The following is a 16,155-nucleotide window of genomic DNA, read 5'->3' as shown; positions in this document are numbered from 1 at the left end:
CTGGCACAGCCACCAAAGGCCCCCGTGCTCCCGTTAGTGTCACTCCTGCTCCCTCTCCTGTGCATCTGTCCCTGCAGAGCTGGCCCCGGCCTCTAGGACACAGCTCTTGACTTTTCCAGGGCCCTACCCTGACCTCCCTCCCCCTGCACCTTGGCCCTCTCTCCGGACATGTCCGGCTTCTCCTGGGCTCCAGGCCACATGTGCACCTCCAGATGTGACCCCCCCCCAGGACCTGCAGAAGTTGAGCTTAGGCTCATCTGAGCTGAACTGGCCCCCCCTCCAGGGGAATGGGGCTCCTGCCGTGGCCCTCCCATCCCCACCCCCACCCCCTGCCCGGCTGGCGGTTCTTCCAGGGAGAGGCCTTCAGGGTCTGTGCCTGCCTCCATTTCCCTGGTTCTGGCAACAGGGGTCCCTCGTTTGCTAAACAACACCGGGCAGATAAGACGGGGACCGAGTGCTGCAACGGGGCCAGGCCAGAAGATGACAGGCCTGCTGCTTGGAGGCCCCCCGTGGCTCGTGCACATCCCTCTAAGGAAGGTCCGGTAGGAGACGCCGCCCTTGCAGAAAGATGATGGGAACTCAACGACTGTGACTGCGAGAGGACTCTGCCTTCCGGGGCCCTGCGCCCTTACGCCGACGGGCAGGGCAGGCCGGGGAGCGCCGGCACTGAGGTCACGTGGCAGAGCATTCGCCCGTCCCCGTGTGGTCCTGTCCTCGCCCTGCAGCTCTGTGCCTGCGGAACTGCTAAGTCTGAGCGGGAAGAGCCAGCACGGACCTCCTGGAGCCCCCCTTTTGATCCAAAGCACCTAGGGAGTGAGGGCCTGCACGTGGTCTCCTGTAAAGGGAAGCCCCAGCGGGTGCAGGTCAAGGCCGTCCAGTTCGCCAGGACCTATGTCCCAGAAATCCGTGCTTTGAACCTTACCACAGGGCCAGATGGTGACCGCCCTCCGGGACCTGAAGCCTCGGGCCCTGCTGTGCACCTTCCGGGCATACTCACGTGCCTGACAGCCGCTGAGAACCTTCTAGCTGATTGCATCATTCTCTAAGCTTAGTCTAAGCGACTATGAGCCCATCTTGCCACAGAGGGGACAGAGGCCCACAGAGTGCCCAGCTGATGTGGTTCAAGCCCCAGCAGTGGTGGGCAGTGGGCAGTGCAGGTAAAACATAGGTATGTTTGCAGGGACACGGCGATAGGCCACATAACGCTCTCAAAGACAGCTTCACCAGAACCCCAAACGGCACTTGTGACCTTGCATGGGAAAAAAAGGACTTCGAAGGGTAACTGTGGATGGCTGACTAAATGCAGAATCCCACGGTGGGCAGGTGACCCGGGCCAGCCACGTGGGCCCTAGACATCCAGGGGCCGTCTGGGGTCCTTACACCAGAGAGGCAGACAAGGAGGAGGCGATGTGATGGGAGGCAGAGCTCGGGACGCTGTGGCCACAAGCCAGGGGGAGTCACCAAGCTGGAAAGGGCAGGAGAGACCCTCCTCCAGAGTCTCCCGAGGGGCAGGAGCCCTGCCCACACCCCGATCTCAGCTTGAGAGACCTGCTTTCAGAACTCTGGTCCCCAGAACTGAGAGAATAAATTTCTGTTGTTTTAAAGCATCGGGAGTGTGGTCATTTGTTACACCCAATCCCAGGAAGCAAATACACACGTGCACGGTCAAGTTTGTGTGATGAACGTAGCTTTCATCGTTTCTAAGGATTCTGGTTTGAAATGTCGCCGAGACAATATAAAATAGCAGTAATAATTTAAAAAATAAAATAAACCCTCAGCCTTCTAAGGAGTCTGGTCCAGCCACCCCCAAACCTGGCAGATACTCTAACCCAGTCGCGTATGTACGGCCTCTGAGAGTCGGCTGCCCTCCCACCACCCCAGACCCCTCACATGGCCACCACACCCCTGCACAGTGACTGAGATATCACAGAACCTCCGCGTGCTGACTCCGCTGACTCCCTGAGCCCCCACAGGCACCCTGCCTCCGGTTACCCACCTGCCTGTGTCTCCCCTCCCCCTCCTCCAGCAGAGGCCCTGGCCCAGGGCTGATCTACATCTGCTCGCCCACCCCCACCCCCCACGCCCCCACTCCTTGCTGCCCCAGCCCCTGGCTGTGCCTGGCACAAGAGCTTTTAGTGACTGTTTCCGGGACCCTGAATATCCCACAGGGGCGTCCCGGAGCCCCACAGAGGGGACTCCAGGCTCAGCCCCAGGAAAGATACAATGGCAGGGAGAGAATGAGTGGCACGGGGAGGGAGGCGGAAGAAGGGGCAGAAGGAAACGCAACCAGCTGCTCTGCAAGCAAGCGGAGGGGGGGGGGGGGGTGCGAAACCGGTCCACAGCCCAGCCAGGGGGAGGTGAGGGGCACCACATGCCCTGCCCCACCACGCCCACCTTGTGGCCAGAGCCACAGGGGCCCTGGGAGCCCAGAAGTTGGAAAGGAGACACGCCAGGAGAATTATGGCGGCTGCCTGGCCAGGCACAGGCCCACCCCTCCCCCTGCCCACGAACTTGACCCCACAGCACACAGCCCGTTCGTCCACAGGCCACAGCCTTCCACCCAGGCAGTGGTCAGGCAGAGACAGCCCGCACCACGGCCAGAGCCCTCTCAGGCATTTCTACCCTCCCTTCATCTCTTTGCACTTGGTGACAAATGCAAAAGAATGGGGACCACGTGCCCCAGAGACGGGCACCCACATCAGGAGCTATTCCTGAGGCCAGAATCCGAGTCACCTCCCCTGTTACCATGTCTCTAAGACGACTGTCCACTGGCTGAGAGCCCACCCCTCCCCACACACCACATCCACCTGCCTCAGCTCCAGCCTGGCCTGATGGCCCCACGCCCACTCAGCAGACTCGCTCAGGACCCAACACACAGGGGCACATTTACGAGCTGGGTGGCATCTTCCGGGAAAATAAACAAGCCGTAATGAGGGGTCCCTGAAAACTGGCTCTAAACACCAACAAGGAAGGGGAAATGTCCCGAGCCTCTGCTGGGAAAACACACAACACAGAGGGCTATAAAAGTGAGCCCGAACAGCTGGCACGCACACCCGCACTCACACACACACTCACACACACACACACACCGCCTCCTGCAGCCCCGCCGCCCCCGCCATGGCCGCGTCCACCCTGTCCGTCTGCTCCAGCGACCTGAGCTATGGCAGCCACGTCTGCCTGCCCGGGGCCTCGGACTCCTGCCCCGACTCCTCCTGGCAGGAGGACGACTGCCCAGAGAGCTGCTGCGAGCCCCCGTGCCGCGCCCCGGCCCCCTGCCTGACCCTCCTGTGCGGCCCCTCCTCCCCCTGCCGGGGAGACTGCTGCACCCCTGCGTGCTGCAAGCCCGTCTGCTGCACCCCTGCATGCTGCAAGCCCGTGTGCTGCACCCCTGTCTGCTGCAAGCCCGTGTGCTGCACCCCTGTGTGCTGCAAGCCCGTGTGCTGCACCCCTGTCTGCTGTGAGGACTCCCCCTGCACAACCTCTTCATGCTGCCAGCCGTCCTGCTGCACCTCCTCCCCCTGCCAGGGAGACTGCTGCACCCCTGTGTGCTGCAAGCCCGTCTGCTGCACCCCTGTCTGCTGTGAGGACTCCCCCTGCACAACCTCTTCATGCTGCCAGCCGTCCTGCTGCACCTCCTCCCCCTGCCAGGGAGACTGCTGCACCCCTGTGTGCTGCAAGCCCGTGTGCTGCACCCCTGTCTGCTGCAAGCCCGTGTGCTGCACCCCTGTCTGCTGTGAGGACTCCCCCTGCACAACCTCTTCATGCTGCCAGCCGTCCTGCTGCACCTCCTCCCCCTGCCAGGGAGACTGCTGCACCCCTGCGTGCTGCAAGCCCGTGTGCTGCACCCCTGTGTGCTGCAAGCCCATCTGCTGCACCCCTGTCTGCTGCGAGGACTCCCCCTGCTCAGCCCCCTCCTGCTGCCAGCCCAGCCCCTGCTGCAGACCCTCCTCCTGTGTGTCCCTGCTCTGCCGCCCCGTGTGCAGGCCCGCCTGCTGCACCCCTGTGTGCTGCAAGCCCGTCTGCTGCACCCCTGTGTGCTGCAAGCCCATCTGCTGCACCCCTGTCTGCTGCGAGGACTCCCCCTGCTCAGCCCCCTCCTGCTGCCAGCCCAGCTCCTGCTGCAGGCCCTCCTCCTGCGTGTCCCTGCTCTGCCGCCCCGCGTGCCCCCGCCCCGCCTGCTGCACCCCTGCCTCCTCCTGCTGCCGCCAGGCCTCCTGCGTGTCCCTGCTCTGCCGCCCCGTGTGCCCCCGCCCTGCCTGCTGAGGCCACCATTCTGATGGGCACGTCCCCCCAGGGCCAGCTGAGCACTCTGGGGACCCCCGGCTCCTCCCTGCCTCCTTCAGCATCTAACCCAGCGCAATCTCGGGCACACAGGTCAGCGTGAATGTTCACCATCTTCGGAGCCTAATAACCAGGGCCGAGCCGGTTCGCAGCCTCACATCACGACCAGATGAACCGGAGACAGCCCTCCCCTGTTACTGAAAGGCCCCCAGGCTGTTTCTGGCAGCCACGGCCCCCAGCTCTTCAGTCTTACTGGGGCTCCTGGCCCTAGAAGCTGTCTGCCTCCTCCCAAGCACACATCTGGAGTTAAGCGAATACACCTGCAGTCCTGGCCTCCACTGGCCCTCTCTCCCAGCCTCCGGGCTAACGGAACCCCGGCTTTAGCAATCCTGCCGACGAGCCACATCTTGGGAACACTTTCAATGGCAGTGAGTTCTGAGGCCCACCCTGGTGGTCACCAACTGCACCTCCAGGCGGCTCCGGGTGGCTGGACGGAAGGTTCGGGCCTCAGGTGGCCACAGCCACCCGGACAGCGGGCCCCTTGGCAAGAAGGCCCCATTGCCCCAGGCCTCGCTCTCCCCGGTCAGTCCAGCATCAGGATGCAGGGCTCAAGGTGGTTTCTGGGCCGGGAGGCAGGCGGGGCCGGGCCTTCCAGGGAGACAGCTAAAGGGGGCATTGCCTTCTGAGTCTCTCTCTCTCCATCCGCCCTTGAACTTCAGTGTTTTATTCAAATGTCCTCCCGCCTCTGCCTGCACATGCCAATGTGCCATGCCGTCCCCGGCCGCAGACCCCGCCCGGTGTGACAGAGGTCAAGAGGAAGACCCCAGAGGCTAAGCCACTTTGAGTTCCAACACCCTGGCATCTGAGGCCCAGGGGTGCTGCCTTCCAGGGCACTTCCCTCGAGGCTGTCTGGATGGGGCCCCCACGTTTCCCAGGGTTCCCCATAGCAGGCCTCAGTCCCAGACAGGGTCACTTCCTCACGGTCCGTGAGTTCGAGCCCCGAGTCGGGCTCTGTGCTGCCAGCTCGGAGCCTGGAGCCTGCTTCGGATTCTGTGTCTCCCTCTCTCTCTGCCCCTCCCCTGCTCGTGCTGTCTCTCTCTCTCTCTCTCTCTCTCTCAAAAATAAACGCTAAAAAATTTTTTTCAATTAATATTCTTTGCTTCCTAACTTTCGTGCAAACAAAAAGTGCCCTGGCCTAATGGGTGAGAATTTTTAAAGAGGACGACGTCAGGGTGACAGAGTCAGCCTCCCCTGGTGGCGGTGCGGGGCCCTGGCTGGCATCTCACCTCCTCTGCACTGGGGAGTGAGTGGGGTGGTTCTCTCTGAGGTGTGATTTTGGGGAGACGAAGGTGAGGGGTGTGGAGGGGTCTCCTGGGGGCGCGCCGCTCAGATGAGACCTGGGGCTCGGGCTGCTTGCGCTCCACCGGGAGGCCCCCAGCCCCCAGTGGGAAGTCCCCCCCTGGACAAAGGACACGGCGGTACAGAAGCCTCTTCTTCCTGCGGGAGGATGCTCCGTGAGCCGCCAGGAGGGGGCGTCGTGCCCACACAGGGTCTCCAGGAACCGATCTGAGGGCCTCTCCCAGGGGCCAGGATTCCCCAGAACTCAGGCTGGAAAGCACCACTCTCCTGCAAGCTTCTGGCTGAACAAGTGCAAGGACAAAGTTGGTGGCCGAGAGAGCCATCCAGGCTTCCTGCCCCCCAAACGCGCAAGAGGCCCGATGCTGCCCGCTGGGCCAGCTCCCCGGCCTCCTTACTGCCAGGTAGCTTTTAAAATGCAGGTCTGGGGGCACCTGGGGGGCTCCGTCGGGTAAGCACCCAACTTTCGAGCTCGGCTCCGGTCACGATCTCACGGGTTTGTGAGTTCCAGACTGGAGGCAGGCCCTGCGCTGACAACAGGGAAACCACTTGGGACTCTCTCCCCCTCCCTCTGCCCCTCCCTTGCTCATGCTTGCACTCTCTCTCTCTGTCTCTGTCTCAAAATAAATAAACGTTTTAAAAAATAAAATAAAGGGGCGCCTGGGTGGCGCAGTCGGTTAAGCGTCCGACTTCAGACAGGTCACCATCTCGCGGTCCGTGAGTTCGAGCCCCGCGTCGGGCTCTGGGCTGATGGCTCGGAGCCTGGAGCCCGTTTCCGATTCTGTGTCTCCCTCTCTCCCTGCCCCTCCCCCGTTCATGCTCTGTCTCTCTCTGTCCCAAAAATAAATAAAAAACGTTGAAAAAAAAATTAAAAAAGAATAAATAAAATAAAATAAAATGTGGATCTGTTCTGTCATTTCGTGAGTACTTTCTCTAGCTCTAGGGATGAAGGGCCCCCGCAGGCACCCAGAGCCCAGGTCTGACCACCCCACCTGCTCCTGCAACTGGCAGCCTGGGGTCCCTGGCACCCTGGGTCCCCCACTGCCACCCTCAAGGTTCCTTCTTGAGCCCCCCCACCCCGGGCCCCTCCCACTCTGGAGGATGTCGCAGCTGCTGGTGGCTCTGTGATTCTAGTGTCCCCAGGGGTGGGCACAGCACCGCCCTTGCCTGGGTATGGAGTGAATGAAGGAGGGAAGAAGGGGGAAGAAGGGGTGAGTGAAGGGATTCACTCGGACTAGGTTGCGAGTGACACCAAGGCTGAGCCCTGGCGAGGAGCCCACCCCCGGTTGCTCTGGGGGCAGCAGGAGGGAAAGAAGTGGAAGGGGAGACACCGTGACCCTGACGTCCGGCAGCAGCTGACAATTGTGCCCCCCACCCCTTCTCCGTACCCAGCCCCTTGGAGCCCCCCAGCCGGCCAGCCCGGGAGGGTCCAGCCGCGTCCCTCCACCTCGGCCTCCCGTCCCCGTGGACGTGAGCTGGGTGTGACGGATGCCAGGGACTTCCGCCCAGTGTCCCCCCCACCCCACTGTCCACAGCACAGCCCATCAGGGCGTCTCCCCCAGGACGGCCCCAGCCACTTTCCCGGCACGCAGCCCAGAACCGCGGATGTCCTACAGGAACCAGGAAGGACCTTAGGGACCCGAACCTCAACATTTTGGTCCCAAAGCAGCTGGCCCCGCTTGGCGGAGCGGCCGGGGGGTCAGGGGTCAGGAGACGCGGGCTGGCTCCTGGAGCCAGGGAGGCCAACGGCTTATAAGAGGCATGTCGCCCCGGAATCCTGCCGGCCACACTCACCCCCCAGGAGGCCACGCCAACACCACGTGCACACCCTGCGCCCCTGAGCCCTGAAACCTGTCCGAGGGCCACCACGTAGGTTTCCCCAGCCTGCACCTCCCACCTGCCCCCTGGTGGCCTCGTGCGTGCGGCCTGCCCGCCGGCCCCTCTGTCCCGCTTGGCCAAGGCTTTCTGAGACTTGCCCCAACCTCGGACGCACCTGCACCCACACCTGCGCAGAAAGGCCAGGCCCCAGGCCCCGCCACTCGGCAGGTGGTCTCCTGGGCAGACACGTGACCCAACTGCCCTACCACTAAAACAGTAGGTAGACCGTAAGGTGTCTGGCACCCTGGGTCACCCTGGGAGTGGTGAGCCCCCCCCTCCAAAGAGCACTAGTGAGCTGCTCGCCAACGTGAGCGCCCACGCGACCCTGCCAGCTTTCCCGCCCGGACCCCGTGCCCGCCCTGGCTGTCCGGCACACGGCCCTGCCATCCCGTTCCCACAAAAGCCGCACAGAAGTGGCCCGCTTACCGTCCAGACGCGGCCCTCCCCCCACACCCCCAGCCTCCCGGACCGTCCTGCCCACACCTCCCCAACGGCGAACCCAGAGTCCTCCGGACTCCACTTCCCAGTTCTGCCGACTCCTGGGCCCCTCTGGCCGCCCTGCCATCGCCAGTACTGAGTTACCTCTTCCCAAAGTGCAGGCGTAAGGGTACCTTTACTGCCCCGCTGGGGTGAGGATACCCCCAAATCCAGCCCATAGTCCCCCAACAGCCTCGCAGCAGAGGCAGACGACGGCAGCACTGGGAGCCAAAGCCGCCCCGTCTCCCCAGCACGGCACCCTCCACAGAACGGGGTGGGACGCCCAGGGGCACCAAAGCCCTCGCGGACAGCACGGCACCCACGGTCACCACCCCAGGCTGGTATCATCTGTGCTCCCAGACTCGGGGCAGGACATGACAGCCCAGGGCTGCGGCGGCCAAGGCTCCTGGCACCTGGCGTGCACACGGTGGCACAGACCAGGAACAAGGCCCCCAGGCGGGCGAAACGCACCCCCCCCCCCCAGCACACTCACACAACCCTGCGTTGTAAACTCAGGTGCCTTCCAAAACAGAGAGGAATCAAAGCGATTGTTTTAACCATTTGAAGTCCCGAACAGCCGAGCACGAGTGCCTTGGGAGCACTCCAAATGCACCCGACTTTTATCTTTCCTCCTGAGTCCCGGTGTTTATAACTGGGTCACCTTTTAACTATCTGCAACAAGCCTTTAGGGCACAGGGGGCGGGCTTTATAAATAACCTTTATTATTACTCTGCGGGCTGACTCTGTTCCCAGGGCTGAAGGGAACGTGAAGGTACACGTCAGTGATTCATTCCCCACCGGGGAGACTGCCGCACTCAGGGCAGCGGCTACAGCAGCGCTGCCTGGGGGTCCTTCCGGGGCCCCCCGGGACCGCGCGGTGGCCTCCGTGCAGGGGGTTTTGCCTGGCAACAGGTGACCTTCAAATCCTGCACTGCTCGCAAACCACGAGTCCCAAGGCAGTCACTGCGGACAGGAGCCCAGAGTGCGGGGGTGGGGGAAGGGGGGCTTCAGTCCTGCCCCCACCCCAGGGCTTTGGCTGCTCCCCTTCACGGGGCACCCGTCCACCCTGTGGGTCAGCATTCCAAACTTGGGTCAGCATCAGTCATCTGCCGGTCCTGTCACTGGAACCAGGGCCCATCAGAGCAGAGAGCCCTCACATGGAAGGGACCCCGGCTGAGTAATTTGCACGTAAAACTGGAAGGGCCCTGCCAATCCCCCGGCACCTGCCCCCCGCCCAGCCCCGCGCCGCGGACCTCACTCACCCACCTGCGGCGGGTCTCCAGCTGCTGGGCCTCCTCCTCCGGCTACTTTGTGTTTAATGTTAGCTCTGATAAGTAAAATCTCTTGGTAGCGACTCCAGAAAGACAGAGTGATGTCATGGCCGTTAGCTAGTCAACCTTTCCGAAAGAGGGGGAGCAGAACCGCACCCCCGCCGGGAGCCAGCCGGTGGCACTCTCCCCAGCGCTGGCGTGGGTGTCTGGGGCTGTGCTTTACTAAGCGCAGACCTGGGGCTCTCTGAGCTTGCGGCCTGAGGGGGGCGGGCGGAGGTGGGGGGGGTGCTGGCTCATTCCTGAAGCAGGTGCAAGGCCTTTCCCCAGGATGCACAGGAAAATACTTGTGAAGCCCTTGGATGGAGGCTGGTTAAGGCTTTGAACCGAGTCCCCACCCTGTCAGCAGCTTTCCACTGTGCCGCCCACCCCCCACCCCTTTCATCTCTGCCTCTGCCCGTCCCTCTCTACCTGCCGGTGCCCCCGAAGCAAACCCGGCTCGCAGTGACCTTGACCGGGGGATGGGAAGTGGCACTGACCCGCGCAGCTGCCCCCCTCCCGGCCCCCAGCTCAATACCCCCCTTACCTGTGCAGGGTTCCCATCGCCGGGTGCCTCGGCCCGGGGTCGCCAGGGCCAGGAGCGGGACACACAGCATCAGCAGGACAGACATGAGGAGTATAGGTCCCAAGCTCCATCCAGGGGCTCCGCCCTCGGCCCGCAGGGAGGGAGCTGCTCGTCCGACACCCGGGTGGGCCCTTTCAGGATGGCAGCAGGGGCCCCTGGGGCAGTCACTGTGATGGCCACATGCCCGAGTCCCGAGACAGGACAGAGGCGGCCCCGGGTGGCACAGACCTTCTCAGGGCTCTGCCGGGGGGAGGCAGGTGGCGCGGGCCTATCTCATTTCCGCATGGGCTCGGGTCCTGCCGTGCAGGTGACAGGTGATAGCATCTCAGCACAACTGCGGTTAGTCATTGGCAAAGCACATTTCTCCCAAAGGAAAGACAGAAATAGGTGTGCCGGTGGAGAGCTGGGAACAAACCAGAAAAACTCCGAGAACCTGTTTTCCGTGGGTGCAGACCCCTGCCTTAGGAGGACAAGCTGCGCGCCGAGCACAGCCACCGGGTCCCAGGAGGGGCCGGGCTTTGAGGACGGCTTTTATCTGGTGCCCAGCCCTCCCGAGGGTGTGTGGGTTTCAGGAATTCCCCTCCGGAGGGAAGCCAGTCCGCGGGAACAGCTAATGAGAAGACACGGGAAGACGGCCCGGGGGCGGGGAGCGCCGAGGCCCAGCTCACGGCGGGAGCAGCCCTTCACCGAGGCCGAGGGTCACTTGGGTCTGACCTCTCCAAACCGCAGCGGGCAGGGTAGCAGACGGGAAAGGCTGCTCCAGGCAGGACAGCTTTTAAGCGCGATTATTGTCGTTTATGACGCCCTGCCCGGCCCGCCCCTCTCCAGAGCACCCAGGGCCGGCGGGGGGCGATGGCCTGTGTGCGGAGACACTGCGTCCTGGGCCCTTTCCCGGGATCCGCAGGACCCTTTTGTAGGCCGCCGGTGACCTTTTTCCTCGCCGCAGAATGACTCTGCCGTGGCTGCAAACACCACACTCCCTCCAGGGAAGCCCCTGCCCCCGGGTCTGGGCAGAGGCTGTGGGGGACACAGGTGCTTGTGAGGGGGGCCCAGCCCCTGGGGTAGGGCTTGCTGGGGGGAGGGGGGCCGGCAAGGGGGAGGGGAGAGAGACAGAGAGATACAGAGACAGAGGACGGGAGGGAAAGAGGATGTTGAAGCCTCTCTGCATGAAACTAACCATGTGACTGGAGAGATTTTGTTCCCCCACCGTCTCTGGCTCTAGACAGTCAGAGACAGACAGACATCTCCCCCGCCTCTGTCTCTAGACAGACATCTGCCCCTCTGTCTCTGTCTCTAGACAGACATCTCCAACAGAGGTTAACAGACGGCCGCCACCCTAGTCGCACGTTTCAGCTCACTGAGGTCACAGGAGGAAAGCCTGGAAAAGCTCGTTAGGCACATGACTACGTACAGCAGCCTCCGTGGGCCCCGGGGTGGCCTCCCGCACCCCTGCTCCGGGTCCCCCGCCAGCCCAGGCCCGCGGCACACGGCGCAGGGACGCAGCCTTCCTGACCCCACCGGTGCAGGCACCCCCCCGAAGCGAGAGAGGAACTCACCGTGGGAGGAAGGACAGCGGTTTAAACCCAACAGTCGCCCTCTCTTCTTTCCCATTTGATGAGAACTCTGTGGGTCTCGGTGGCCCTGGGTGGTCACGGGTCAGGAGGGCAGGGGACACAGACCCAGGCAGCATCACTGTGACTCCTGCTGACCCCTCCCACCTGACACCGACCTCTGACCCCAAGTCTCTGGCTGGTTGGTAAATGATCATGTATGTATCATTCTTTAACGCGCAGATCTGAAGAATCGATATGCTGCTACCTTGAGGCTTCCGGGAAAGTCTCCTTCTATTACCTTTGACCCACTAACACTAGCAACACTCCCTCGACACACAAGGGCTCATTAGTGGAAAGCCGGTTCACATTTACAACTGCAAAAACACGTGCCTCAACGCAGAAAACAAAGCGCAGAACTTCCTCCTCCGGACCGGTTCCCACAGCACCCCGGACCAGCCGCCTAGACGCACCCGGTGAGACCCTCAGGGTGGGAGCCTATAAAGCAGGTGCCGGGTGTCGTTTACGTCGGGCCGCAGCTGCACACGGGCTCTGAGACGCTCAGCAAGCAGGAGACGCGCAGGCCCGGGGTCCACGTCCCTCCCTCCCCTCCCTCGGACCCCAAGCCCACCGGGGCCAGAAAGGGCTCCCTCGCCTCAGAGACGCCTCACCACCGGCCCAGAAGCCACGCTGACGTACAACCCGTGTGTAAGAGAGAGGTCCCCGCCGCCGCATCACAGACCAGGGCCGCTCCGCGATTGCTGGGGACCTGTCCGAGCCTCCCAGGGTCGGGTTTTCACCGGGGGGAGGCCGGGTAGGTCCCTGATCGCTATGGAGACGCGGGCCCCGCCAGCCTGGAACTGGCCGGAAGGCCGCTCTACCTACCGGTCTGCTGACTGCCTCGGGAGGTCCCCGGGACGTCTCCTTAACTCTGGGCACACCCTCACGCCCCTTGTCCGCTGTGGTGACAGAGGAGGGCCTCATTCGCTCCGCTGGGGACGCGGGCCTCCTCAAGTGGCAGCAATAGCCCTGGAGCATCCCAGCGTGGCCGCGGCGTGTCTGCCTCTCTCCAGGGGCTGGGCCACATGTCCCAGGAGGGAACTGTGCTTTCTCCAGGAAGACGAGGACTCGAAATAGGAGCAACGGGACACAAAAACTCCAGGTTAGAGAAGTAAGACGTCGTATCAGCCGATCGATCACCCAGCTGGTTCTATTAGACCAGCCTGTCACCTGCGGGGGAGACCAGCCTGTCACCTAACCTGTCACCTGTGGGGGAGACTAGCCTGTCACCTGCGGGGGAGACCAGCCTGTCACCTAACCTGTCACCTGTGGGGGAGACCAGCCTGTCACCCGTGGGGGAGACTAGTCTGTCACCTATGGGGGAGATTAGGCTGTCACCTAACCTGTCACCTATGGGGGAGACTAGCCTGTCACCTAACCTGTCACCTGTGGGGGAGACTAGCCTGTCACCTGCGGGGGAGACCAGCCTGTCACCCGTGGGGGAGACTAGCCTGTCACCTAACCTGTCACCTGTGGGGGAGACCAGCCTGTCACCCGTGGGGGAGACTAGTCTGTCACCTATGGGGGAGATTAGCCTGTCACCTAACCTGTCACCCGTGGGGGAGACTAGCCTGTCACCTAACTTGTCACCCGTGGGGGAGACTAGCCTGTCACCTATGGGGGAGACTAACCTCTCACCTATGGGGGAGACCAGCCTGTCACCCGTGGGAGAGACTAGCCTGTCACCCGTGGGGGAGACTAGCCTGTCACCTAACCTGTCACCTAACCTGTCACCTGTGGGGGAGACCAGCCTGTCACCTGGGGGGGGGGGGGACTATTGAACCACAGGGGCTTTCAATACAGACTCGAAAATTCCTCCAGAACGTATGCCATAATTTGACTCGTAATGAACACGGTTCTAAGGATGTTTGAAGAGAGCGCCTGGCTCACCGCAGTCCAGACAGACTCGGGAGCACCTGGCAAGCTGGCCCCCGCCCAGCACCCAGCGCTCGCCTGTCGGCCACTGGCCCACCGTCTCCAGAAACGCAGGCTAGAATTCCGTTCCGAGAGTGATCTAATAGGAGAGGGCTTGTTATTGAATGAGAATGAGAGTTTGCCTGGTCGTGTGATGACCCCTTTGGACAGCAGCACTTTTAATTCATTCTTTGCAAATATTTTTCCCCCGATCACCTCTTTTTTGATCCTTAGTTTAAATAATTTTGTGATGTTTTTGTCTTCTGCCAGGTATTTAAATTTATCATCTAGTCAGCAGCATTTTCCTTATGCGTCTTCAAATACAACTCTTAAATTTCTCTGCTGTTATGTCGTCTGTTTATATTTGGCTCTCCGTGCCATCTGGGGTGTGATCTTGGATATCTGGAATGCAGTGAGTTGCTGTGTTTCCAGAAAGCTGTTATGCACGCACCATTTATTAAATACCTCACCTCTCCCCACCACCCTAAAATGTCACATTTATGATGGATTAGGCCTCACGAATACTTGAACTATTCCATCAGTCTCTGTTCTACTAATCTCTTTGTCTATTTCCTTTACCAGCACGTCATTTGGGTGAATGTTTATAGTAAGTGTTCATACCTACAGATCAAGGGCAAACTCACTAGTTTTCTCACTTCAAAAACATATTAACTGTTCTCTTTTTCTCTTTCATATTTTCTCTTTCATGTGAACTTCAAAAATTATTGGTTCTCATTTCCATCTCCAAAACCAAAATCAAACGAGCAAAAATGTTATAGGGATACCTATTGGAATGGCAACCAGTTTACTGATTAATTTCAGATAATGGACATTTCTATGATATGAAGTCTTCCCCACTCAGAAACATGGGTATCTCTCTGTTTATTTCAACCTTGAATTAAGTTCATCAAAAAAGTGTGATTACCGAGGCCCAACACGTGTTCGGTAAAATTATCCCTGTAAACGTCCATACACTTACTTACGCCTTTATGAACACAACCCCCCTATTTCCACAGGTTATTAGTTATTGGTAGTAACTTGAATTAGTTATTGGTGGTATAAAGAAAACTGGTTTAGTACAACTATCTTGTATCTCTCAACCTCAGATTCACTAAGTGATTTTGGAATCTCCCGTTTTTCTAGATAAACAAACATTGTCTGCCAATAAGAATACTTTTGGCTTGGGGCGCCCGGGTGGCCAGTCAGTTAAGCGTCCGACTTCGGCTCAGGTCATGATCTCACAGTTCATGGGTTCGAGCCCCGTGTCGGGCTCTCTGCTGACAGCTCGGAGCCTGGAGCCCGCTTCGGATTCTGTGTATGTGTGTCTCTCTCTGCCCCTCCCCAGTTCATGCTTGGTCTCTCTCTCAAAAATAAATAAACTTTAGAAAAGAATACTTTTGGCTCTTCTGTCTTAATGTGTGTACCAATTTGTTTCCTCGTAGAAGGGACTGGAGCCTTCAGAGCAATGTTGGCAACAGCGAGGAGAGTGGGCTTCTCATCCCTGATTTCAGTGGGAACAGCTGGGAGCATCACCACCCTGAAAAGCTCGTCTCCTCTTTTACTTAGAGTAGGAATGACCACTGTATCTTCTCAAAGGCTTGTGCACGTCAGTTGATGGGATGTTCACCTTGTCGGTGGAATTCACTACGGTGCTCTGTTCCCAGTGCTGAGCCATACTTACTCCCCTGCTGTAAAGCACGGGGGTCATGTGCATTTTCCTGGTACTGCGCTGTGGGACTCAGACCAACATTTCGTCCAGGAGGCTGCTCTCCTGCTCACATTCGTCTCACTCTCCCTCCAGGCAGCCCCTCAGGCCCGTCTTCCCCTGGAGGTAGAAGGCTGAAAAATGTGTGTCGTGGCCCCCGCTGAGGGCGCTGAGCACCAGGCCACCCACCCGACATGCTCCTGGGTGCTGCAAACGCATTATCCACCCCCCCCACCCCCCCCACTCAGAAAAGGCCCCACCCAGGGCGACAGGCCAGAAACCCAGAGCTCGTCCTTGGCACCTCCCTCGGAAGTCCCTTTGAGTTTACCCCCAATCATCCCTGCCACCCGCACCCTACCGCCTTCCTGGCCCCGGCCGCCTCCCTTCTGCACTGTCACTGCCCGACTGTCTCCTGCACCCCTCTGGGCCTCCTCCTGATTGGAGCGGTCTCTGCAGAACCCAAACCTGGCCAGACCGGCCCCCCTTCAGCCGCTCCCAGTTTCTCCTGGAATAAAGACAACGTTGGCCTTGTGGCCAAGAAGGCACTGGGTTCAACCCTGCCCCACACCCAGCTGCAGTGTCACCCCCCACGTACACACACCCTCCCTCCAGGCTCCAGCGCGCCTCTCTCGGGCCCACATCCAGCATGTCCCTCCTTCCACCGGGGCTGCTCCCAGGCCGGGCCCTCTCCCCGGCACCCTCCTCTCTCCTAATTAACTCCTCTGGGGAAAGCCTCCTTGTTAGGGCCTCTCAGCACACCTCCTCCGCGTGTCTCCTTCAGGGCCCGTTAGATCGCAGTTCAGGTGATCCTTTGAATGACATCTGTCTTCCTCCCCAGGGTGGAAACTCCGGGTGCCCAGACCATGCCCGTCTGGGCTCAGCCTCGTATCCTGGCATTCAGTAACGTGTAATCTATTAGTGAGCTCACTCTCCTGAGTGTGGGGTGATGTCAAGGTGATGCTGGCTTTATGAAATGAGCTCAAGTCCTTTCCATTCGTTCCCAGGCTCAAGAACACTTCAACTATCCTAACAATTTGTTTT

The 16,155-nt window shown here is 60.5% G+C and overlaps 2 protein-coding genes across 2 annotated transcripts in view; one reads left to right on the top strand and one right to left on the bottom strand.

Moving 5' to 3' along the window:
* TSPEAR (thrombospondin type laminin G domain and EAR repeats) overlaps nt 1–10,374 on the bottom strand; it is a 155,809-nt gene extending 145,435 nt beyond the window's left edge. The window contains exon 1 of the mRNA XM_060641014.3: nt 9,847–10,374. Coding sequence (XP_060496997.3) covers nt 9,847–9,931 — 85 coding nt within the window. The 5' untranslated portion in view covers nt 9,932–10,374. The remainder of the gene's footprint in view (nt 1–9,846) is intronic.
* Nucleotides 3,118–4,263, top strand: LOC132684393 (uncharacterized). Its single transcript, XM_078452593.2, has 3 exons — nt 3,118–3,580; nt 3,653–3,849; nt 4,015–4,263. The coding sequence occupies exons 1-3, from the start codon at nt 3,118–3,120 to the stop codon at nt 4,261–4,263; spliced, it is 909 nt and encodes a 302-aa protein (XP_078308719.2).
* Nucleotides 10,375–16,155: the final 5,781 nt, after the last annotated feature.

The sequence above is a fragment of the Panthera onca genome, chromosome C2 (genome assembly GCF_046562875.1).
Source record: "Panthera onca isolate mPanOnc1 chromosome C2, mPanOnc1 haplotype 2, whole genome shotgun sequence".
Classification (NCBI taxonomy): domain Eukaryota; kingdom Metazoa; phylum Chordata; class Mammalia; order Carnivora; family Felidae; genus Panthera; species Panthera onca.
Note: the sequence above shows the minus strand (reverse complement) of the source record. Positions and strands in the feature narration are given on the sequence as shown.

Excerpts from the sequence above, each read along its gene's own strand:
- LOC132684393 (XM_078452593.2), top strand. The coding sequence starts at position 3,118 with ATGGCCGCGTCCACCCTGTCCGTCTGCTCCAGCGACCTGAGCTATGGC. Across the intron at positions 3,581-3,652 it reads CTGCTGCACCCCTGTCTGCT|ACTGCTGCACCCCTGTGTGC; the intron begins GTGAGGACTCCC and ends CCTGCCAGGGAG. Across the intron at positions 3,850-4,014 it reads AGCCCGTGTGCTGCACCCCT|CCCGTCTGCTGCACCCCTGT; the intron begins GTGTGCTGCAAG and ends GTGTGCTGCAAG.